Consider the following 25,278-nt stretch of genomic DNA (forward strand, 5'->3'; position numbering starts at 1 on the left):
ATCTAGTACATAGATGTGTTCAAGATAGTAAGAGAAAGGAGGTCACAGCCAAGGCTCTCTTTGCAACCAGGAATTCCTTGCTCAGAACAAGTTCACAACACAGCTCTGTAACTCATCTAACTCCTTACATGCCTGATCTGGCTCTGACAGTTTTTCATGTTCCAGGTGGTCAAATCAGGCCTGAAAGGAACCCATATTTTGTGGCCACCGAAGTACGCAAACTGTCATGTGGTAGATTCTAAATGAGATTCTTGTCAACACCTTGCAGGAAGTGTACAGTGCATGCCAAAGTTACTGGAAAAAATGTGTGGATGCCAACAAGGGCTACTTCAAAGTCTTTCAAACATCTGTAACATCTGTAATAGCTTTAAAATGATCTTGAATAAAACGTTTTCTACTACATTTACATTACTTCCCGGAACAACTCCTACATTCTCAAGTAATGGCATGATATTTTGATATATTGACCATCTCATAACATGATGAAAATTAATATGAGGTCTAAGAAGAAAAAAAAATTGTGAAAATGTAATAAAGGCTTTCTTTCAAAATTACCTGTAATAGACTAATAACGCCCCTATCTACTAAGAAAACGCTTTCAGTTCTTCGCGCTAAACAAACCCTACCTATGTGAGGATGTTTTCACACAATGATGACAATGCAATTGAGGTAACACTGGTGATGAAGACAGAAAGAGCTACATATGTAAGTAGAAAAGCCTATATTTTCAGTAAAATGGAACAAAGTAGTTACTTCATCTCTAACAGAGATGCTACTCAATTTGACCATTAAACATACAGAGAAACTCTGAGGCTCAAGTTCCACTGACATTCAATCTTTAAGAAAGTATAACACACAATAGAGAGCATCTTCGATATTAAAATAAAATCAGGAAGCTTTTTGAGAAACAGTGCTAACAGTGCAACAGGTGTGGAGTATCAGATCAGTATTGTGAAAAGGATAGATTGCTGCTCACCTGTAGCAGGCAAGCACAATAAACAAACTGCTATACATTTTAGCTTTCGGCCAAAAGGCCTCTTCTGAAGTAGCGCCCCCCCCCCCCCCCCCCCCGGCCCACACACACACACACTACTGTGTCTGGCTGCTACGGCCAGCACAAAGCATATGTATATAAAAAGCATATGTTAACTGAAACATGCCTGCCTGCCTACCACATTGCAGTGTCAGAACTATCACAGCTATACAGTCTCACCACAAACATGGCATGGCTGCTAGTATTATTAATTACCTGTTTGTTGTAGCAGTGCTACAAGTTTTTTAAAAAAATGATCACATCAGTGGTAGTGGGCAAGCAGTTTACTGTAGCCTTGTTTGTGTGCTCTGCTGGATGGAAAGGATGGTAAGGTTCCCGTGCAGCATCATAAAAATTTATGAGCAGAAATGTTTTGAGCAGATGAAGAAATGAATGCAGATATGTGTAAACTCAAATAGATACTATCTAGGAAGCGATCATGACTAAATCAACATATCTGGTTAGGTACACAAATTTGCAGCATAATTCTTACATTTTTAACATAACACCTTGTACGGCGCATTTTCCAGGAGAGTGCAAGAAAAGGACAGTAGTAAACTGCTCATCCACTGCCACTGATTGACCAATTTAGACTGAACATGTCGCAACACAAGGTCGGAGGACAGTTATGCACTAATATACCATTACAAGTAGTTCCTCAGGTAATGCGAGAAGCCTCAACTTTTTATATCATAGTATCTCCATAAAAAATAGCCAATTTTAGTTTTCAGACTGCCAATGAGACAAAAAATAGTCTCCAGCAGAGAGAAAAAATGTTCAATCGTATCTTCAATGTTCCTTCATAACAAATATTGTTATCATTCAATCGCTAGACCACAACGAAGATGAGTTAGTTCTACGTCTCTGATAACTCTCCATCCAAGATATCACACAGCATTTTCCCTTCCAAAAAATTCTCAACCTAGTCACAATTTTGTTTGATAATCAGTATGATCTAATTTTTGTTAGTAAGTGTTAGTGAGGTCCTGAGTTAAATTCTTTTCAAAAATCATAAAATACATGATATCTGATTGCTTTGACCCGTGTGCCCGTCTTAGACAGGTGAGATTCATGTGACTGTTAGTTTCTTTGACTTAATCCCTGCTCAAGCTCTCCAGCTGAAATGTTGGTCTTACATATTCTAGAGTTTAAGCTGTATGTTCAGCTGTTGAAATAGTAAATGGTTAATGATTTTTAGAGCAATTGACTATGCCTGTGCCCGCTTGCATTAGTTATCTGGATGATATTCTTGAAATGGGCTTCTCCACGGCTGATCACTTGAAAAATTTGAGCACTTTGTTTTCTGTCTTACAGTTCACAGGCTTATGGTATAACCTCACAAAATCTCAGTGTTTTCAATCTTCTCCTGTTTATTTGGGGTCTGAGGTCTCTTGGAGTGGAGTTCGCCCTCTGCCAGAACACTGCACTGTTTTGTTTATGCCTCACCCCTCACCTACGAAGGAGCTTCAGGCCTTTCTAGGGCAGGTAGCCTGCTATTATAAATTCCTGCCAGGGTGGCCACATTGGCCTACCTAGAGCATATATTGTTATGCAAGAATGTACCCAGATTGCAAACATGCTTTTCAAATGCTGGAATCCAAACAAATTACTCTCATCCCTATGTTTAGCTACATTCTCTCTGGACCAGCTCATAGTTTTGATGAGTGACACCTCACAGTATGGCCTCAGGATGGTCCTAAACCACTGATATTCCAATGGAACTGAAAGAACTGTTGCTTTCGCATCTAAAATCTCTCACTCCTGCCCAGCAGCATTACTCTCAGGTGGAAAAAGAGGCCTTCGCCATAGTCTATGCCTTCCGGACAGTTCAGGTTTTTTTTCCCCAATTACAAGCTTGCACATTGCAACTGTTGTTGCCTCAAACCCGGTTCTCCATCACGCAGTTTGGTTTTTTCAACAGGCCTGGCCAAAAAACCATCAGGTTGGGCTTTGGACCCCCTGTGAAACTATTTTTCATTGCAGCCCTCTGGTTTTGACAGTCTGTTACTGTGGTCCACAGAAGACCTCTCTCCCAGAGTAGTCACATTCCTGCCGCAGACAGCATGAGGTTCTATGACTTCTCTGTCAAAGGCCATTGGGGAGTTTCACACACTAAACTGTTCACTAAGAGACATGTTTTTTGAACTGGAACTGATGGCAAAATTGTGCATTTTGTCACGGCTTGTGAGCACTGTGCACGACAACAGGCAGCTCCTAGAGTGTATTTGTCCCCTTGGCCCCTCCACAACAGCCAAGGGAATACATTCATGAAGACTTTGTGAGACCCTTTTTGAATTCTTATTGCCTCTTGGTTGTGAATGCATTTTTTGAGTTTCCTTACATTTTCTGGTTAGCATCTACATTGGCTGGGGTCACAATTCATACAGTTTTGAGGGTTTTTTTTTTTTTTTCTCCTACCGAGGTGTTGCTTTGTGCCTTAGTTTCCATAATGGGCCCCATTTTTTCTCAAACCTTTCAATTGTTTTGTTCCTGTCACCATCACATATTTCTCGACCTCCACTATCAGGTGGAGAAATGTAGGGTCACCCTGAATAGGTCAGGCTTGCACTACATGCAGGAAGCGGTTACAAGGGTAGCGGAGTATGTGTGGAGTGCACATGTGGGTTTTTTAGGTTCAGAATTCCCTCCCTAGGTTCGACAAGAAGCCTCCTGAGACGCAGCAAGGTATGAATAGGCAAAATGCAACAGGGAATAACAATATTAATGTGCTAATAGTAAACTGCAGGAGCGTCTATAGAAAGGTCCCAGAACTGCTTTCATTAATAAACGGTCACAATGCCCACATAGTACTAGGGACAGAAAGTTGGCTGAAACCTGATGTAAACAGTAATGAAATTCTAAACTCAGATTGGAATGTATACAGCAGCGGCAGGCTGGACAGTGAAGGGAGAAGCGTGTTTATAGCGATAAGAAGTACAATAGTATCGAAGGAAATTGACAGAGATCGGAAATGTGAAATAATTTGATTGAAGGTCACGGTTAAAGCAGGCTCAGACATGGTAATTTGATGTCTCTATAGGCCCCCTGGCTCAGCAACTGTTGTGGCTGAGCACATGAAGGATAATTTGGAAAATATCTTGAGTAGATTTCCCCACCACGTTATAGTTGTGGGTGGATATTTTAATTTGCCGGATATAGACTGGGAGACTCAAATGTTCGGCGATAACATATTAGACCTTCTGGTGACAAACAGACCCAAACATTTGAAACAGTTAACACAGAACAGGGAAACAGCGATCATAAAGCAGTTACTGCATCAATGATTTCAGCCGTAAATAGAAACATTAAAAAAGGTAGAAAGATTTTTCTGTTTAGCAAAAGTGACAAAAAGCAGAACACAGAGTACCAGACGGCTCAACACAAAAGTTTTGTTTTAAGTACAGATAGTGTTGAGGATCAGTGGATAAAGTTCAAAACCATCGTACAATATGTGTTACATGAGTATGTGCCAAGCAAGATCGTAAGAGATAGAAAAGAGCCACCACGATACAACAACCGAGTTAGAAAACTGCTGTGGAAGCAAAGGGAACTTCACAGCAAACATAAACATAGCCAACGCCTTGCAGACAAACAAAAATTATGCAAAGCGAAATGTAATGTGCGGAGGGCCATGCGAGAGGTGTTCAATGAATTCAAAAGAAATTTTGGTCTTATCTCAGAGCGGTAGGTTGATCGAAACAAAATGTCCAAACATTCTGTGACCAAAATGATACCGAAACAGAGGATGAGAGAGTAAAGGCCGAAATACTGAATGTCTTTTTCCAAAGCTGTTTCACAGAGGAAGACTGCAATGTAGTTCCTTCTCTAGATTGTCACACAGATGACAAAATGGTAGATATTGAAATAGACAACAGAGGGATAGAGAAACAATTAAAATCCCTCAAAAGAGGAAAGGCCGCTGGACCTGATGGGTTACCAGTTTGATTTTACACAGACTACGCGAAGGAACTTGCCGCCGCCACCCCCCCCCTCCCCTCCAAAGGATTGGAAAGGGCGCAGGTCAAGAAGGGATGTCGAACAGATGTGCAGAACTATAGGCCTATATCTCTAACGTTGATCACTTTTAGAATTTTGGAACACATTTTATGTTTGAGTATAATGACTTTTCTGGAAACTAGAAATCTACTCTGTAGGAATCAGCACGGTTTTCGAAAAAGAGGATCGTGTGAAACCCAGCTCGCACTATTCGTCCATGAGACTCAGAGGGCCAAAGACATGGGTTCCCAGGTAGACACCATGTTTCTTGACTTCCGCAAGGCGTTTGATACAGTTCTCCACAGTTGTTTAATGAACAAAGTAAGAGCATATGGACTATCAGACCAATTGTGTGATTGAATTGAAGAGTCCCAAGGTAACAAATCGCAGCATGTCATTCTCAATGGAGAGACGTCTTCTGAAGTAAGAGTGATCTCAGGTGTGCTGCAGGGGAGTGTCGTAGGACCGTTGCTATTCACAATATACATAAATGACCTTGTGGATGACATCGGAAGTCCACTGAGGCTTTTTGCGGATCATGCTGTGGTATATCGAGAGGTTGTGTGCTGTGAATACATAGAAAGAAAGATCCCTTATCATTTAGCTACAAAATAGCAGGTCAGCAACTGGATGCAGTTAATTCCATAAATTATCTGGGAGTACGCATTAGGAGTGATTTAAAATGGAATTATCATATAAAGTTGATCGTCGGTAAAGCAGATGCCAGACTGAGATTCATTGGAAGAATCGTAAGCAAATGCAATCCGAAAACAAAGGAAGTAGGTTACAGTATGCTTGTTCGCCCACTGCTTGACTACTGCTCAGTAGTGTGGGATCTGTACCAGATAGGGTTGATAGAAGAGATAGAGAAGATCTAACGGAAAGCAGCTCGCTTCGTTACACGATCATTTAGTAATTGCGAAAGCGTTACGGAGATGATAGATAAACTCCAGTGGAAGACTCTGCACGAGAGATGCTCAGTAGCTCAGTATGGGCTTTTGTTGAAGTTTCGAGAACATACCTTCACCGAAGAGTCAAGCAGTATATTGCTCCCTCCTACGTATATTGCGCGAAGAGACCATGAGGATAAAATCAGAGAGATTAGAGCCCACACAGAGGCATACCGACAATCCTTCTTTCCACGAACAATACGAGACTGGAATAGAAGGGAGAACTGATAGAGGTACTCAAGGTACCCTTCGCCACACACGGTCATGTGGCTTGCGGAGTATGGATGAAGATGTAGATCAGGTTATGGCTCCACCAATCCACCCTGAATCAAATGGCAGTGTGGAACGACTAGTGTTAATGTTCAAGTCCCATATGAAAAAGTTTGTTTGAATTATTTGCAGGACGAAGCCCATTCTATGAGTGCCAATCACTTCATGTCTATGGGAGAGTGGAGCATAGCTGAGTTGCTTCATGGCCAGCAGTCACTTGCTTCATGGCTGTCAGCCATGCACGGTTCCCAACTTCGTGGCCTGCACCATATCCGTTGCAGTCAGGTTCGTCCAGTCACTTCGTGCCAGGATCGCAGATGAGGGCATGAGGTTTTGGTCGCTGGCCCAAAGTAGATAATGGCCACTGTTGTCCACTGTTGGAGATGCATCTTTGTGATGTCCACATGGACAGTGGACTGGTGGTGTGCCACTTTCATCAGTTGTGCCCCTGCTCACCACTGGAAGCTATAGGTTCAAGAGTGCAGCTTGTTGCTACAGCCTGCCATGCTGCCTTCTGCCTCGAGCCCATTGACTTCTGCTGTGGAGGTGCCCCTGTCTCATTGGCTGCCACCTCCACATGCAGCACCCTGTGGTTCCAGCTTCCCCGTGCTGGATGCTGGCCTGTCTCTGGCCTCTGGTACATTGCCGCAGCCTGCTGTTCTGATCGAGCAGCTTCCACTGGCCTCCTTGCCATAATCACCTCAGCCATCATTACTGATGGGTCCAGCCCCGTCTCCTCCATACTGGCACCTGCTTTCTAATGACAACACAGGGACGGCGATGACACTCACCTCCCTGGTGCTACTGTTGGGTATTCTGTGGGTCCCCTGCTCTTGGGCATGCCCATGTCTTCATACTTTCCGGCCCTATGCTCTGATGTCCACCAGGCACAGGGAGATGTGCATACTGAGATAGAATTTGATACCCATAATTCCTGTTTTCTGACTGGTTCACCATCTTTATTCATTCTTACATTCTGATAGTTTTCTGCTGACAGAAAAATATTGCTAATTTTTAAGTTTTTCTGAACAAGTCATCTAAATTCCACTAAAAAAAGATGTGTATTTTAAGCCCAAATGAAAAGCTGTCTATCAGCTACAAGTGTAAGGATTTGCACGTTGGTGATGCAGCTGTTTCATGTAGTGACATGACTTGACTTAATCTGCAGAATCTTTCTTATTTGTTACATAAAATTGGGAATCTTTTAAATGGACTTCATGAAAAATTAATTTAAGTAACATTGTTATGACTGTTTCATTGAGATCCACTCATACAAAAATATTTATTAACTGTGACTTTGCTTAAATGGCATTTTACTGTAATGAGAGTACCAGTTGTCGGCTGGTTCAAAGCACTCACTTGTTTGTTGGTTGTACAGAAGAGATACCTTTGTAAATCAGTTTAGTGGACTAGCTGGTATGATATAGTCTATGTGGAAGGGCTCTGGCAAATTATCGATACATTTTTAAAAACTGTTGGATGTCATAGCAGTCTTCTGGAATGAGGATATAGTGCTTAGGTAGGTAAGGATGAAGCCATAGAGTCAATGAGATTTATAGCAGTAGTGGTGTAACCCTTACCAGAAGAAGAATGATTAGGTCAGGATTGCTTTTAAGGCCATGACCAGCTGTTTATTCTATAGCTGTTATTTTGGAATGAATGGGAGGAAGGGTACATGAAATCCAGGTTAGATGTGAATCCCTGCAGGTTACAGAGGAGGGGGTGGGGGGATGTACTGAAATGAAGGCAAAGAGGGATGAGGGGAAATGTTTGGAGGGAGGCTGAAACAAACTAAAAGCAAATAGTTTACAAGAACAGTGTTGCTACGAGGGGTGTTTGAAAAGTCTGTGCAAAAATGAAAACTACTTACGTATTTGGGGTAAACCTTTTTTATTGGGGACCGATGACCATTGCAGTCTGGTCCCTTCAATCTCACAAACCAACCAACTTTTATTATTTTTTGACATAGTCTCCTTTTAGACTTATACACTTCGTCCAGCACTGTTCTAATTTTTTGATCCCTTCCGAATAATAGGGATTGTCCAAGTCAGCAGAATAGCTACTAGTTGCTGCAATCACCTCCTTGTTTGAATAAAATCTATGTCCCGCAGCCATTTCTTCAAATTGGGGAGAGAGCCAAGTCTGGAGAATAGGGGGGATGTGAAATGAGTTAGAATCCTATTGCCATTAATTTTGTGACCACAACTGCTGAGGAGTGTGCTGGTGCATTGTCGTGATGGAAAAGGACTCTTTGCAGTCCAATAGCCAGCATTTTTCTTGCAGCTCTGTTTTCAGATGGTCCAATAATGATGAATAATATGCACCTGTAATAGTTTTACCCTTTTCCAGATAGTCGATGAGGATTATCCCTTGCAAATCCCAAAAGACAGTCACCATAATCTTTCCAGCCAAAGGAATGGTCTTTGCCTTTTTTTGGTGCAGATTCTTCCTTGGTAACCCATTGTTTAGACTGTTCTTTGGTCTCAGGAGTATAGTAATGTATACATGTTTCATCCACAGTGACGAAATGATGCTTAAAGTCTTGCAGATTCTTCCAGAACAGCTGAAATTCTGTTTTTGGTCATGTGTGAGCAATTGCGGAATCCATCTTGCAGATGGGTTTCTCATGTCCAAATGTTGATGCAAAATATTACATACACATTCATTTGAAATGCCCACAGCACTAGCAATCTCATGCACCTTAACTCTTCTGTCATACATTACCACATCATGGATTTTATCAATGATTTCTGGAGTTGTAACCTCCACAGGGCATCCAGAACGTTCAGCTTCACTTGTGTCCATATGGCCACTCCGAAAATTTTGAAACCACTTATAAACTATTTTAATCAAAGGTGCAGTGTCACCATAATGTTTATCAAGATTCTCTTTAGTCCCCTGAGGTGTTTTGATTTTCATAAAGTAATGTTTAATCATCACACGAAACTCTTTATTCATCCATTTTTTGACAATAACTCAACTTCCATGATTCACACGAATGGCAAACACAAAGAAATAGACCAATATAGCTGAAACCTGGTGTGTGTTCTTTCCAAAGATGCTACTAACTAAACATGACCTCGATATGCACCGGTGGAATTTGCACAGATCTTTCAAATGCCCCTTGTAGATCTGAGTTTGGGACAAAAGTCAAAGCCTCCTGAAAAGACAAGACTTTTGCAGGTGCTTGGAAGATCAATTGTTGATAGTGTTGAGACTCTGGAAAGGCTGGTTTTCAGTAGTACTGTTTTATGGGGGATTAAATAAATATCTGGGGTAATATAAGAGTGTAAGGAAAACCTCAACTGTTAGAGTGACCACTGAAGATGCTTTAAGATAGGACGAAACTCACCTACTCTAAAGAAGACTTTTATTATAAACACAAGGATTAAATACATCCCACACTTCTTGTATAGCTGCCATTGCAGAAGAGGCGCCTAAATGATCTGGGAAGCAGACTAAGATCTGGGAGCTATCTCATGTACATCGCAAGCCACCATACAGTGTGGCAGAGATTACATAGTGTACCAGCATAGTTTTTATCACTCTTTATTTCATTCGTGTATGTTAAGACAGAAAAGACTTGATATTCCTAATCTGCATTGGATTTGGTCGTGATTGGGTGCAGTATCACTAGTGTCAGACAGTGCAGAATTCAGTACCCACATGGAGAAAGGGTTGTTGTATGACAGAACTGTAAACAGAAAAAGGAAATGTATCTTGTAACTAGGAGCAATAATGATCCCAAAACAATGAAACATTATAAAAACTACTGCACTGCATTATGGAAAGTTATGAAAAAGTCCAGAAGTAAGTGCATTATGTCTGAGATTAGCACATCTGACAACAAAATTAAAACAATTTGGAATATTTTGAAAAGGGAAACAGGGCAACCAAGAGCACAGGCCAAACACAATGAAAGGTTTGTTAACAAGAAGTTAACATTTTTAATAATAATTTTAAGTGTTTTAGAGAAAATAGGTTCCAGCTATTCATTAGAAAATACAAGGCAGTATATGAAAGAGGCAGTACCTACGCAATTTGATAAAACTGAAATTCAACCTCTCCTACTGAAATAATAAATTCACTCAAAAGTAAAAGCTCACATGGAATTGATGGCCTTTACAACAGAGTACTGAAAGCTTGTTCCCAACAAATAAGTACGATTCCCAGTCACATATGTAGTAGCTCACTGAAACAACCGCCCAATCTCACTTCTGACAGCTTTATCCAAAATTCTTGAAAAAGTAATATATTCAAGAGTAGTATCACATATTTGTAAAAATGAAGTACTAACAAAATGTCAATTTGGTTTTCAGAAAGAATTTTCAACAGAAAATGCTATATATGCTTTCACTGATCAAGTATTAAATGCAATGAATAACCGAACACCACCCATTGGGATATTTTGTGATCTCTCAAAGGCTTTTGATTGTGTGAATCATGAAACTCTTCTAGATAAGCTTAAGTATTGTGATATGAGTGAGACAGTGAGCAAATGGTTTAATTCATACATAACTGGAAGAATGCAGAAGGTTGAAATTAACAGTACAGATAGTCTACAAAAACCAGCAGTCCTCTAACTGGGGAGGGATCAAGAAAGGTGTCCCACAGGGTTCGGTCTTGGTTTCCTTATTGTTCTTAATATATATTAATGATTTGCCACCCTATATTCATGAAGATGCAAAGTTAGTTCTTTTTGCTGATGATACAAGTATAGTAATCACACCCAAGAAGGGAGAATCAGCTGAGGAAATTGCAAATAATGTCTTTCAGAAAATTATTAAGTGGTTCTCTGCAAATAAACTCTCACAAAATTCTGAGGAAATACAGTTTAAACAATTCTGTACAGTAAATGGCTTAACACCATTGATACTCATGGACTATGGACGGAAGTCTGTTGCTAAGGTAGAATAATCAAAATTTCTGGGTGTGTGCACTGATGTGAAATCGAATTGGGAGAAACACATCGATGATCTACCGAAACGGTTAGGTTCAACTACTTATGCTATTAGGATTATTGCAAATTTTGGTGATAAACATATCAGTAAATTAGCCTAATATGTCTATTTTCATTCACTGCTTTCATATGGTATCATATTTTGGGGCAATTCATCATTAAGAGAGAAAGTATTCATTGCACAAAAGCATATAATCAGAATAATAGCTGGAGCCCGCCCAAGATCACCTTGCAGACATTTATTTAAGGAGCTCGGGATATTCACAGTACCTTCGCAAGACAAATATTCACTTATGAAATTTGTCATTAATAACAAATCCCAATTCAAAAATAACAGTGAAGTGCATAGCTACAACACTAGAAGAAAGGATGATATTCACTATTCTCGATTAATTCTCACTTTGGCACAGTAAGGGGTGAATTATGCTGCCCCAAAAATCTTCGGTCATTTGTCAAATACACTCCTGGAAATGGAAAAAAGAACACATTGACACCGGTGTATCAGACCCACCATACTTGCTCCGGACACTGCGAGAGGGCTGTACAAGCAATTATCACACGCACGGCACAGCGGACACACCAGGAACTGCGGTGTTGGCCGTCGAATGGCGCTAGCTGCGCAGCATTTGTGCACCGCCGCCGTCAGTGTCAGCCAGTTTGCCGTGGCATACGGAGCTCCATCGCAGTCTTTAACACTGGTAGCATGCCGCGACAGCGTGGACGTGAACCGTATGTGCAGTTGACGGACTTTGAGCGAGGGCGTATAGTGGGCATGCGGGAGGCCGGGTGGATGTACTGCCGAATTGCTCAACACGTGGGGCCTGAGGTCTCCACAGTACATCGATGTTGTCGCCAGTGGTCGGCGGAAGGTGCACGTGCCCGTCGACCTGGGACCGGACCGCAGCGATGCACGGATGCACGCCAAGACCGTAGGATCCTACGCAGTGCCGTAGGGGACCGCACCGCCACTTCCCAGCAAATTAGGGACACTGTTGCTCCTGGGCTATCGGCGAGGACCATTCGCAACCGTCTCCATGAAGCTGGGCTACGGTCCCGCACACCGTTAGGCCGTCTTTCGCTCACGCCCCAACATCGTGCAGCCCGCCTCCAGTGGTGTCGCGACAGGTGTGAATGGAGGGACGAATGGAGACGTGTCATCTTCAGCGATGAGAGTCGCTTCTGCCTTGGTGCCAATGATGGTCGTACGCGTGTTTGGCGCTGTGCAGGTGAGCGCCACAATCAGGACTGCATACGACCGAGGCACACAGGGCCAACACCCGGCATCATGGTGTGGGGAGCGATCTCCTACACTGGCCGTACACCTCTGGTGATCATCGAGGGGACACTGAATAGTGCACGATACATCCAAACCGTCATCGAACCCATCGTTCTACTATTCCTAGACCGGCAAGGGAACTTGCTGTTCCAACAGGACAATGCACGCCCGCATGTATCCCGTGCCACCCAACGTGCTCTAGAAGGTGTAAGTCAACTACCCTGGCCAGCAAGATCTCTGGATCTGTCCCCCATTGAGCATGTTTGGGACTGGATGAAGCGTCGTCTCACACGGTCTGCACGTCCAGCACGAACGCTGGTCCAACTGAGGCACCAGGTGGAAATGGCATGGCAAGCCGTTCCACATGACTACATCCAGCATCTCTACGATCGTCTCCATGGGAGAATAGCAGCCTGCATTGCTGCGAAAGGTGGATATACACTGTACTAGTGCCGACATTGTGCATGCTCTGTTGCCTGTGTCTATGTGCCTGTGGTTTTGTCAGTGTGATCATGTGATGTATCTGACCCCAGGAATGAGTCAATAAAGTTTCCCCTTCCTGGGACAATGAATTCACGGTGTTCTTATTTCAATTTCCAGGAGTGTAGTATTAATTAGTCTAAAGAAAACTTATGTTAAGTGACACATTCCACATCATTATGAAATGTCGTATTCATGATCAATGGAATAAGGATTAATGTATGTATGTATGTATGTATGTATGTATGTATGTATGTATGGATGGATGGATGGATGGATGGATGGATCTGAAGCCTGATTCCCAACCCCGCATGAAACACAGTAGTGGCGGAACACCAGATCTTAGCTGGCAGTGCCAGTAGTCATTGCAAAATGCTCCATCATTATCTGGGTGTTGCTAAGAGAAAACGCTGCTTCGGCATCACTGCTGACTGGTTACCAAACATTTTGTAGAACAAGTGGAGCAGTTGACTGTGTCCATGAATACTTATCACGACCTCCTCTTGCTCTCTTTGATTATGCATCAAGATTTAGCTGTTACTCAAAAGGTTGTGAGGTTCCCTGCTGCTGAGTGGCACTTAAATCCTCATGGTGCTGCATGCTTGACACCGATTACTGCATGGCACTTGTCAGCCCACCAAGGCACATGTTGTCTTCTAAGAAGATGTTAAGACTTTGGGAAGGATAAGTTGGCAGCATGGTGGATTACATATATGATCAGCAACCAGTTTTCTCTGCTGATCATCCATCTCAGCAGCTTCTTTCAAGGATTTCTCCATCTAGTAGGTAGATCCAGAATGGGACATGGCAACTGCAATGAAGGCCATCAATAACTTGCCACTGAGCAGAATATGTAATGGTTAGAAAGCAAAGAGAGAGGTCTATGACTGAGGATGACCCTGTAGCAAGCACTGAAGTGAGGGTGACTGCCTGTGTTCAGGATACACATCTCCCGACACTTGATTAGGTTCTCTAAAAGATAGATCCCTGTGGCAAGTAGAATTTTAGCCCCATGATACATTATGGGAACTGAAGTCCTCCAGTAAGAGAAATAGTAGAGTGAGCTGTTCTACAAGAATTGCAAGAGCTTCAGAAGTTATTGCTTCTTGTGGTGGTAAATACAGAGAACATATAAAGAGGCTTCGACCCACACGGATTTCAACTGCAATTGCTTGTAGGTCACTAACTAGGGACAGAGTAGGGGAGTGATATATGTTATCACAAATACATCTACCCCTCCCTTGGGGCTTTCCCACTCAGGTCACAGTTGCAGTGGAGGGTATAGTCTCATAGCACTTGGGCGAAATTAAGTTTAAAATGTTTCTTGTAAACACAAATACAGGAGATGTTCCTGTGCTAGGAGTTTCATTTCTTCCACGTGTTTCCTGAACCCACTGACATACCACTGTAATATGGGAGCCATTTTATCAATGAGGTTTTTCTTTGTCCATGTCTCTCTGAAAGGTTGGCGATGTTGCAATGGTTGGAGGTTTAATTAAGGGGCTAGATAGTTGCTCAACGCAGAATTTGTAATCCACTGTCTCATTAGAACAATCAGGCAGAATGAGATCCACATGGTCTGATTGTTCACAACATGTCTTCTACTGTGGTTAACACTTCCATGTTTGTTTGTTTGTTTGCCAGAGGAGATTCAGGGGAACATTTATGGCAGTGGCACTGTTGGTCTGTTTTATGGAGTATGACTTGAGTACTCCAAGCACTTCAAAGTCAGCAACCATAGCTTTTTCTGATGTTCTGCGGGACTTATAGGCTTAGTAACAGCACCATTGCAGCTACACTTACAAATCCAGGTATTAGAGCTAGCATTATTAACCACTCTTCTTATAAAGGCATCAGCTTTTTGAATAGGCTTTTTGAAAGCTGAAGCAAACAAACAGTGACAATGGAAAGCTGCATTACTTTATAGATCTTTTATGGTTCACCATAAGGAGTATGCTTCATTATTTTTGGCTCTTGTGCCTTTCTTTCTTCAAGGTAAACATTGTAGTCTCTACTTCAGATGAGGTGGTCTCTAGAGAAAATTAACACACTTTGGAGGAGATGAACAAATGACTAACACAGACGGCCTTACCGCATTTACCAAAAGTGGCTTCTCTCTCAAAGTTTAGAGTGGCATGCCCAATGTAACGCCTCACACTTAAGCAAATGATACGCTCTGGAAGTGTTGTGCAATCTAAGAATGAAGGCATCCGATTTTGCTGCTTCACCATCTCACCCTTTCATCATATTTTGCACATCAGCTCTTCTTTGGGAATGTCTATAATATTCCTGCATGATACAACATCCTTCCTATAGTTCAAGATGCTGTGTAGCTCTGTTTCAATAGCATATTTCCAGAAGCATTTAGGTGCCTAGAGGTTTGTCGCTTGCTGGCAACTACATGTTTCAGCCAACAGTATCCCATTCCTCAATAGCTTCATAAATTACAGGTGCCAGCAATGCCCTATAAATCCTTATAAAAGAAAGGTGAAACTTTCTTAAAGGTACTTCTTTCCTTTTGACTCTTAAAAACACATTCCAACAGCATGTTTTCTGTTGTTATAAATTGAAGCATTTGTAATAATCCCTAATAATCCCTTCATCAAGACAGGATGTATACGTGGACAAGGAAAAAAAATTCCAGATTTTTTCGGATATCCCGTTTGAAAAATATACTTTTTCCTGGGCGAAAATACACTTTTTCCATGCTAAGCGAATGTAGGTTTTCTGTACATTTTTGCCCTCAGAACTGTAAAACTTACCAATCCTTTGAACGGTTAATGTTTTATACACTGGCATAGAACTTCCTGGGGGGGGGGGGGGGGGGGGAGGGGAGGGGGGGGGGGGCAGAAGTTTTGGAAAGACTTTTGATGAAAAAAAAAAGGAGAGAAGATTTGGAAAGACATTTGATGTGCAACAACATATACGCTGCCTATTTTTGTATTACGTAAGTATAAATTCGAATTGCACCAAACACAGCATGTTAGTTTCCAGAGCGATTGGGATGTCTTTTTGTAAGCCAGTTGTATCTCATGCCACGTGATCTTGCCAGCCGATGACAGCAGATATTCAGAGCATAGGACACGCGTTATAGTCAGCTAATAGCAAGACCACTGCTACGTAGTGTGAACATGGTAAGAGGAAAAGTTAATTAAAAACACATTCCAACTGCATGTTTTCTGTTGTTATGAACTGAAGCATTTGTAATAATACCTGTATCGAAGTGGACTGGCTACACAAGCCCTCTTGCAGCGTTGGGTGTTGATATCATGCAGCAGTACACTTATTCCAATGAATGGTGAATGAGAAAAGTTCAACAGCTCCATCTCAGTCCCACAGGCAGCTAGGGAAATAAGGGCCCATCCAGAGACAGCCCCACATGCCTGGTAAGCCTTGTACAACTGAGGTGCGAGAGGTTTCACACAGGTTGCCTGCTAACGACTGTTCTGCCCCAACAGCCAGACATCTCTTTATATGTTCCTTGCAGACCTGGCAGTTAACATCCTGCTTCTTGTGATGCATAATGTCACTCCACTGCATCACATAGTGGTGTTACTGGAGCATGACCAGAGTTTACAGTTACAAAGGTGTGGTATTGCGTTCCAGTCCCCAGTTCAGGAAATATGGGTCCACCAAGCCTGTACCCAGCAAACTAAGACTGAGCTCACTGAGGTGCTCACCATCTAGAACCCATGGGGCATGTGTCACTTCTTCAGCAATACTCTGGATGCATCATGCATTATTTTGTAGTGCAGTAGCATTCATGAACGGGTTGCGGAAGTGTTCTGTTTGCAGTCTCCTTTACAGGCAAACTACCCTTTCCTACAATTCTCCAAATAAACCAAAGTCAATCATTCACCTTTCCTACTGCTGACCTTACATGATCATTCCATTTCATGTCACTTTGCAATATCACACCTAGATATTTAATGACTGTGACTGTGTCATGGAGAACACCACTAATACAGTATTGGAGTATTAAAGAATTGTTTTTCTTCTTGTGTGCATTTTCCACATTCCCCTACTCCAACTCACCAGCAACTACTATAGGCCCAATCACAACTATTTCCTATTCACTATGAAACTAGTTATCTCATCTACAAACTGTCCTACTATTACTGTGCAGCATTCAACCAGGGATAAGCACTGTAAGAACAGACAAGCTGCAGAAAATGTTATAGCAAGCATCCATTATTAGATATGCATTAGAAGGAGGAGAATTTTACATAGGGACAATCAGCTCTTTACCTGTGTGTATGCCCACTGTCAAACTGCAGCTAAAAGCAAACTATCACCTATTTGTTGAACATGCTACCAGGGTGTAATCCCTCTGGATTAAACATCTACCAGGGTGTAATCCCTCTGGATTAAACATCTACCAGCTACTTTCCTCTGCTGCCCCAGCCACACTTCTTGCCTACACTCATTTCTGTCCCATTGTTTTCCACACATTCTCTCAATTTTCTCATGCTCCACCCCCTTGTATTTTTTAAAGTGTTATCTTATTCAATCCTAATTTTGAAACTGCTACTCTGAATTACATGACTCTCCCTCTCTTGCCTCCCATGAGCCCTATATAGAACAATCAATGAAACATGAGGTTAATGTGTTTATAGGGAATACAGAAGAAAAAGAAACCACAACATATATTACTAACGATATAACAGAAGGCAGTGGAGTGTACACACAAATGTTTTGCCAACACTCTAGGTGGAGGAGGGCGATTAATTTCACACATGCTTCAATTACTACCAACTGTAGTTATTAGGCTTGTAAAATACTGTGAGTTCACATTACTATAAATTCTACAGGTACACAATACACAAGAGAGTAAGTAATTAAGAACTAATTAGGTTTTCTTCTGAGAATTACTTCTATTACTCACTTGCATTTTCTTCACAGCCTTACATCTTGTTTTATATATCTTTTCCCAAGCACCAATTGATTCTAGCAGAGATTTTGTGCCCCCATTCAAAGCAGAAACACGATTGCTGTAATGTGGAGTAAGCTGCCACTCTTTCTTTGGACTGCCTTCTAAAAGCAGGATGCGTTTGTTAGATAAGCGTCTATCATGTCCTGCAAAGAAAATGAAAAAAAAAATGTTTTTATAATATTGGCAGGGCATGTGAAAACTATATTCAGTATATTGCCCCAAGACAGACTTTTACTGTGCAGAATATAACATTTGGCTACAGACTCATTAAAATAGCCATGCCTCCCTTACACAATGAATATCCCACACATTTTCCTCTGATATATTCACTCTCTCTTTAACTCCACGACATCCACACATGAAGTAATCTGTCTTTCATGATTGCATTCATGTCCCCAAAGACCAACATACAGCAAACAAACAAAAAAATCTTTTTTCTTTTAAATTGTGTATTCCTTGCAGCTTTATATCAAATACCTACCTGCTTAGTTGGGGTTACTAACACACACCAGTGTGGTGATGCTCAACTCGGACATAACAGGTTAAAATCAAGATAAAAGAAATTTGGCTGTCAAGAGGAGGTGAGGTGTTAGTGCAAAGTTGCTCACCACTAGTCTCTGTGTCAACATCTTGGATTAAATTCCACATGTTCGATTGTCTCGTGGAGTGAGTTCACGTGACACTGTTGAAGGTGATTTATCTGTCAGATGGGGACGTGACTGGCTAAGGGGGAAGGTTTGATAAGCTATGTGGCCCCACACGTCCTATTGGGGAGATGTCTGGTGATCTTACTGGCTAGAGGAGTACCCCAACATCATACATACAGTTCACAGACATATGTGCCAAGTATGGATGAGCATTGTCCCACTGTAAAATGTCACCACAACACTTGTGCATGAAAGATAACATCATGAAAAAGCAGGATGTCCATGACACACCATTGCGCAATCAGAGTTACAGTGTTTGTGTTTGTGGGTTACAGGCACTCAGTCTCAGTGATGAGGTTATCAGCATCCTTATGAAATTACTAAAAAATAAGGTGGTTAAATTGAAGAAAACATGAAAAAAGAGAGATAAATATCAATCTGATATAAAATCACATTCACTCCCAGCCATGATCACCAGCACAATCACACTAGGTCCTATCATGGAAGAAAGCATTGAAATTGTTCAGATGTTCTAAAACTGTTAAGTAAAACTAAGCAAGACACTACAACAGATGCACAGAATTACGTGACTTGCTGATCATTTACCAAAAGCATACATGAGCCAGCCACCCTGATAACACATTAGAAACATTGCCCTAAAATTTCAGAGAACAAGATGGACAATTTACAAACGTTAAAATTTGTACCACATCCATTTGATTTTCAACTAAAATACAGATCAAATCAAATCTGTTGGCAAATGAGCTGCCGCCCTTTGGTATGAAAATCAAACATAGTCTAGTAAAATGTGGTGCACTGTGATCTGCACACCACAAGCACCACACATTGAAGAGTCCTTTCATGGTGCAAGAAGCCAAGTGTCATAGGAGTGTGTCCTATGTGAAAATGAGTAAGGAGTACCTCATCCTGTCTGTGTGGCTGGAAAGAGCTACACCATAGCTGTCTTGTGGACTTCGCTAGATGCAGATTACTGTTTTTCCACTTTCAGCTGTTCTTCGCCTGATCGCTGCGTGACTGTGTACCTCAACAACGAGTCAATAGCATGCAGGTGGATGGCACACTGAACTAACTACGGACTGCAACATACTTCCTTGGAAGTTACATCTACCCTTCCATTTCCCCTAATACCCATATGCCCTGGCCCCCGGCTGAAAGACATCTCCTTCCCCAGCCTTTGTAGTTGGAGGGCATCCTGGATATTCTGGACTAGTTTATTTGCTGGGTACAAGCATTGTAGAGAGTGAAGGACACTCAGGCAATCAGAACAAATGAGGAATTTAGCACTCAAAACATGTCTCATTTGCTCCGGTGTCCATAAGATGGTGTACAATTCTGTGTTAAAGACAGTAATCTTGTGGCAGACTGATCTTAAGGACACAATCAGGAAAAACAACAGAGCCCTCAGTTTTAGCCATCTGTAAATACACTTAAATAGTTGTGGTGTTCAGTTAAAATGTCATAAAATAATGTATTAAAAATGCATGCAGGAACGAAAATCTCCTGTACAGTACTAAATCTAAAATTACTCTGAGCCTCTGCTGTAACCAAGGTGGCAGGCAGTTAAAACCCTGGATTTGGGGTTGACCTTGTTCCTCACCAAGAGACTCCCGCATACACTGCACGAGAATTCCAAACGGCTTAGTTGCTCATGGACGACAGGAGAAAAGGTGCTGCAGAGATGGATGAGCAACTGTATGGTATGGTGGTGAATTTGTAGCAACAAGGAACTTACTGCCTGACACATCATGAGGAACTGTCACCAAACAGTGAGTGGCAGTTCCCTAGCCTCAGCAAAGACACTAGATATGAGGGTGGCCAACCTAATCCCCTCATAGTGAATAACACCAGTGATTTTTAGATGTGAAGGCATAACTGATCCATGCACTGTGCACTCATAATCTAGCTACAATCACATGAATCCTCCACAAACTGCAGCAAATGCATCCTGTCTGCTCCCCAAGATCTGTGACTATGGCACTTTGGGATATTCAGTGCCTTCTGGGTTCTGGCTTTCAGGTCTCTCATGTGTGGTAATCATGACAGTTTGTACTAAAAAATGATGCCAAGAAACCTCACCAAGTCTTTAAAATGTGGAACAGTTTCCTTCATATGTAAGTTGATTACATAAAATTACTATTTGTACAGTTAAAATAAACACACATACATTATATATAATCATCCAGACTGTTGCCCTTGCAACTACTGAAAAGGCTGCTGCCCCTCTTCAGGAACCACACGTTTGTCTGGCCTCTCAACAGATACCCCTCCGTTGTTTATCCTCCCCCCATGAACCATGGACCTTGCCGTTGGTGGGGAGGCTTGCGTGCCTCAGCGATACAGATAGCCGTACCATAGGTACAACCACAATGGAGGGGTATTTGTTGAGAGGCCAGACAAACGTGTGGTTCCTGAAGAGGGGCAGCAGCCTTTTCAGTAGTTGCAGGGGCAACAGTCTGGATGATTGACTGATCTGGCCTTGTAGCAATAACCAAAACAGCCTTGCTGTGCTGGCACTGCGAACGGCTGAAAGCAAGAGAAAACTATGGCCGTAATTTTTCCCGAAGGCATGCAGCTTTACTGTATGATTAAATGATGATGGCGTACTCATGGGTAAAATATTCCGGAGGTAAAATAGTCCCCCATTCGGATCTCTTGGGGACTACTCAAGAGGATGTCATTACCAGGAGAAAGAAAACTGGCGTTCTACGGATCGGAGCGTGGAATGTCAGATCCCTTAATCGAGCAGCTAGGTTAGAAAATTTAAAAAGGGAAATGGATAGGTTAAAATTAGATATAGTGGGAATTAGTGAAGTTCGGTGGCAAGAGGAACAAGACTTCTGGTCAGGTGACTACAGGGTTATAAACACAAAATCAAATAGGGGTAATGCAGGAGTAGGTTTAATAATGAATAGGAAAATAGGAGTGTGGGTAAGCTGCTACAAACAGCATAGTGAACGGATTATTATGGCCAAGATAGATACGAAGCCCACACCTACTACAGTAGTACAAGTTTATATGCCAACTAGCTCTGCAGATGACGAAGAAATTGAAGAAATGTATGATGAGATAAAAAATTATTCAGGTAGTGAAGGGAGATGAAAATTTAATAGTCATGGGTGACTGGAATTTGAGTGTAGGAAAAGGGAGAGAAGGAAACATAGTAGGTGGATATGGATTGGGGCTAAGAAATGAAAGAGGAAGCCGCCAGATAGAATTTTGCACAGAGCACAACTTAATCATAGTTAACACTTGGTTTAAGAATCATGAAAGAAGGTTGTAGACATGGAAGAACCCTGGAGATACCAAAAGGTATCAGATAGATTATATAATGGTAAGACAGAGATTCAGGAACCAGGTTTTAAATTGTAAGACATTTCCAGGGGCAGATGTGGACTCTGACCACAATCTATTGGTTATGACCTATAGATTAAAACCGAAGAAACTGCAAAAAGGTGGGAATTTATGGAGATGGGACCTGGATAAACTGACTAAACCAGAGGTTGTACAGAGTTTCAGGGATGGCATAAGGGAACAATTGACAGGAATGGGGGAAAGAAATACAGTAGAAGAAGAAAGGGGAGCTTTGAGGGATGAGGTAGTGAAGCAGCAGAGGATCAAGTAGGTAAAAAGACGAGGGCTAGTAGAAATCCTTGGGTAACAGAAGAAATATTGAATTTAATTGATGAAATGAGAAAATATAAAAATGCAGTAAATGAAAAGGCGAAAAGGAATACAAACGTCTCAAAAATGAGATCGACAGGAAGTGCAAAATGGCTAAGCAGGGATTGCTAGAGGACAAATGTAAGGATGTAGAGGCTTACCTCACTAGGGGTAAGATAGATACTGCCTACAGGAAAATTAAAGAGACCTTTGGAGATAAGAGAACCACTAGTATGAACATCAAGAGCTCAGATGGAAACCCAGTTCTAAGCAAAGAAGGGAAAGCAGAAGGGTGGAAGGAGTATATAGAGGGTCTATACAAGGGCGATGTACTTGAGGACAATATTATGGAAATGGAAGAGGATGTAGATGAAGATGAATTGGGAGATACGATACTGCATGAAGAGTTTGACAGAGCACTGAAAGACCTGAGTCAAAACAAGGCCCCCGGAGTAGACAACATTCCATTGAAACTACTGACGGCCTTAGGAGAGCCAGTCCTGACAAAACTCTACCATCTGGTGAGCAAGATGTATGAAACAGGCAAAATACCCTCAGACTTCAAGAAGAATATAATAATTCCAATCGCAAAGAAAGCAGGTGTTGACAGATGTGAAAATTACCAAACAATCAGTTTATTAAGCCACAGCTGCAAAATACTAACACGAATTCTTTACAGACGAATGGAAAAACTAGTAGAAGCCGACCTCGGGGAAGATCAGTTTGATTTCCATAGAAATTTTGCAACACGTGAGGCAATACTGACCTTAAGACTTATCTTAGAAGAAAGATTAAGGAAAGGCAAACCTACATTTTTAGCATTTGTAGACATAGAGAAAGCTTTTGACAATGTTGACTAGAATACTCTCTTTCAAATTCTAAAGGTGGCAGGGGTAAAATACAGGGAGCGAAAGGCTATTTACAACTTGTACAGAAACCAGATGGCAGTTATTAGAGTCGAGGTACATGAAAGAGAAGCAGTGGTTGGGAAGGGAGTGAGACAGGGTTGTAGACTCTCCCCGATGTTATTCAGTCTGTATATTGAGCAAGCAGTTAAGGAAACAAAAGAAAAATACAGAGTAGGTATTAAAATCCTTGGAGAAGAAATAAAAACTTTGAGGTTCACCGATGACATTGTAATTCTGCCAGAGACAGCAAAGGACTTTGAAGAGCAGGTGAACAGAATGGACAGTGTCTTGAAAGGAGGATATAACATGAACATCAACAAAAGCAAAATGAGGATAATAGCATGTAGTTGAATTAAGTCAGGTGATGCTGAGGGAATTAGATTAGGAAATGAGACACTTAAAGTAGTAAAGGAGTTCTGCTATTTGGGGAGCAAAATAACTGATGATGGTCGAAGTAGAGAGGATATAAAATGTAGACTGGCAATGGCAAGGAAAGCGTTTGTGAAGAAGAGAAATTTGTTAACATCGAGTATAGGTTTAAGTGTCAGGAAGTCATTTCTGAAAGTATTTGTATGGAGTGTAGCCATGTATGGAAGTGAAACATGGACAATAAATAGTTTGGACAAGAAGAGAACAGAAGCTTTCGAAATGTGGTGCTACAGAAGAATGCTGAAGATTAAATGGGTAGATCACATAACTAATGAGGAAGTATTGAATAGGATTGGGGAGAAGAGAAGTTTGTGGCACAACTTGACCAGAAGAAGGGATCAGTTGGTAGGACATGTTCTGGGGCATCAAGGGATCACCAGTTTAGTATTGGAGGGCAGTGTGGAGGTAAAAATCTTAGAGGGAGACCAAGAGATGAATACACTAAGCAGATTCAGAAGGATGTAGGTTGCATTAGGTACTGGAAGATGAAGCAGCTTGCACAAGATAGAGTAGCATGGAGAGCTGCATCAAACCAGTCTCAGGACTGAAAACAACAACAACAACAACAACAACAACATATATAATCTTAGCTGCAGAATACTGAAAACCCTTCAACTTGGCACCTAAAAAACTGCATAGACAGAAAGAACCATGAAAATTGGGAGGTGGCCTTGAAAGCCCCACTGGTGAAGCTGCCCCAAAACACTGTGCCTCCAACTAGTGATGACAAAGAACATTGTGATACAGTGATGTTTAAGTAGGAAAGCATGTTCGATAGCTACCTCTAGCAGTGTCACAGTGACAACAATGAATTCCAATCTGAAACCACACTGAGAGCAGTTAAGAAGTTCACTGGTATCAAACATCCAGTCTAGACAATGGTTAACAATTCACTCCACAATCTCTCCAACACAGCCCTTTACAACACTCCAGTAACTGTAGGGACACATTCTGTCCTTAACCCATTTGAGGAGAGTTGTATGAAAATGGCTTTTCTCCATGAGTCGGAAAGTTGCCTGTCTGCCATATCAAATTAAAATATTTCAGAAGGATTTCCTTCGATGCTGCCTGCAAATGTTGAAGCATGCTGTACTGGATCTGGCCACGAGCAGGTGCAGTATCACGACCCTCAGACAGTTCTGAAACCAGCTCCCACATGTTGAAAGGGCAATTGTAAGACTCAGAACTATTGGATTTGAAGCTGAACTGGCCACTCTCAGTGGTCACACAGCAGTGTTGAAAAGGCCCTGGCTGGCATTGTCAGTAGTCAGTGCAAAATGGGCAATGTCTCCATGTTTTATGGTGGAGACACCACTGTTTGCTATCGGTAAATGATTGTATTTTCTGTAAACCTTCCTGATGGCTTCCCATACTTTTTTAGAACAAGTGGAATGGTTGATAGAGTCCAGAAATGCTTGCCATGCTCTCCTTAATGATATGTCAAGCTTGGCTCTCACGACTCTAAAGGCTATGGGGTTGTCTGCTGTGTCTTGAAAGGATGATATAAGATGAACATCAACAAAAGCAAAACGAGGATAATGGAATGTAGTCGAATAATGTCAGGTGATGCTGAGGGAATTAGATTAGGAAATGAGACACTTAAAGTAGTAAAGGAGTTTTGCTATTTGGGGAGCAAAATAACAGATGATGGTCGAAGTAGAGAGGATATAAAATGTAGACTGGCAATGGCAAGGAAAGCATTTCTGAAGAAGAGA

At 41.7% G+C, this 25,278-nt stretch overlaps 1 protein-coding gene across 1 annotated transcript in view; it reads right to left on the reverse strand.

Moving 5' to 3' along the window:
• Positions 1-25,278, reverse strand: part of LOC126352722 (ubiquinone biosynthesis monooxygenase COQ6, mitochondrial) — a 77,831-nt gene that overhangs the window by 6,223 nt on the left and 46,330 nt on the right. The window contains exon 2 of the mRNA XM_050002709.1: positions 17,851-18,041. Coding sequence (XP_049858666.1) covers positions 17,851-18,041 — 191 coding nt within the window. The remainder of the gene's footprint in view (positions 1-17,850; positions 18,042-25,278) is intronic.

The sequence above is a fragment of the Schistocerca gregaria genome, chromosome 1, assembly GCF_023897955.1.
Source record: "Schistocerca gregaria isolate iqSchGreg1 chromosome 1, iqSchGreg1.2, whole genome shotgun sequence".
Taxonomy (NCBI): Eukaryota; Metazoa; Arthropoda; class Insecta; order Orthoptera; family Acrididae; genus Schistocerca; species Schistocerca gregaria.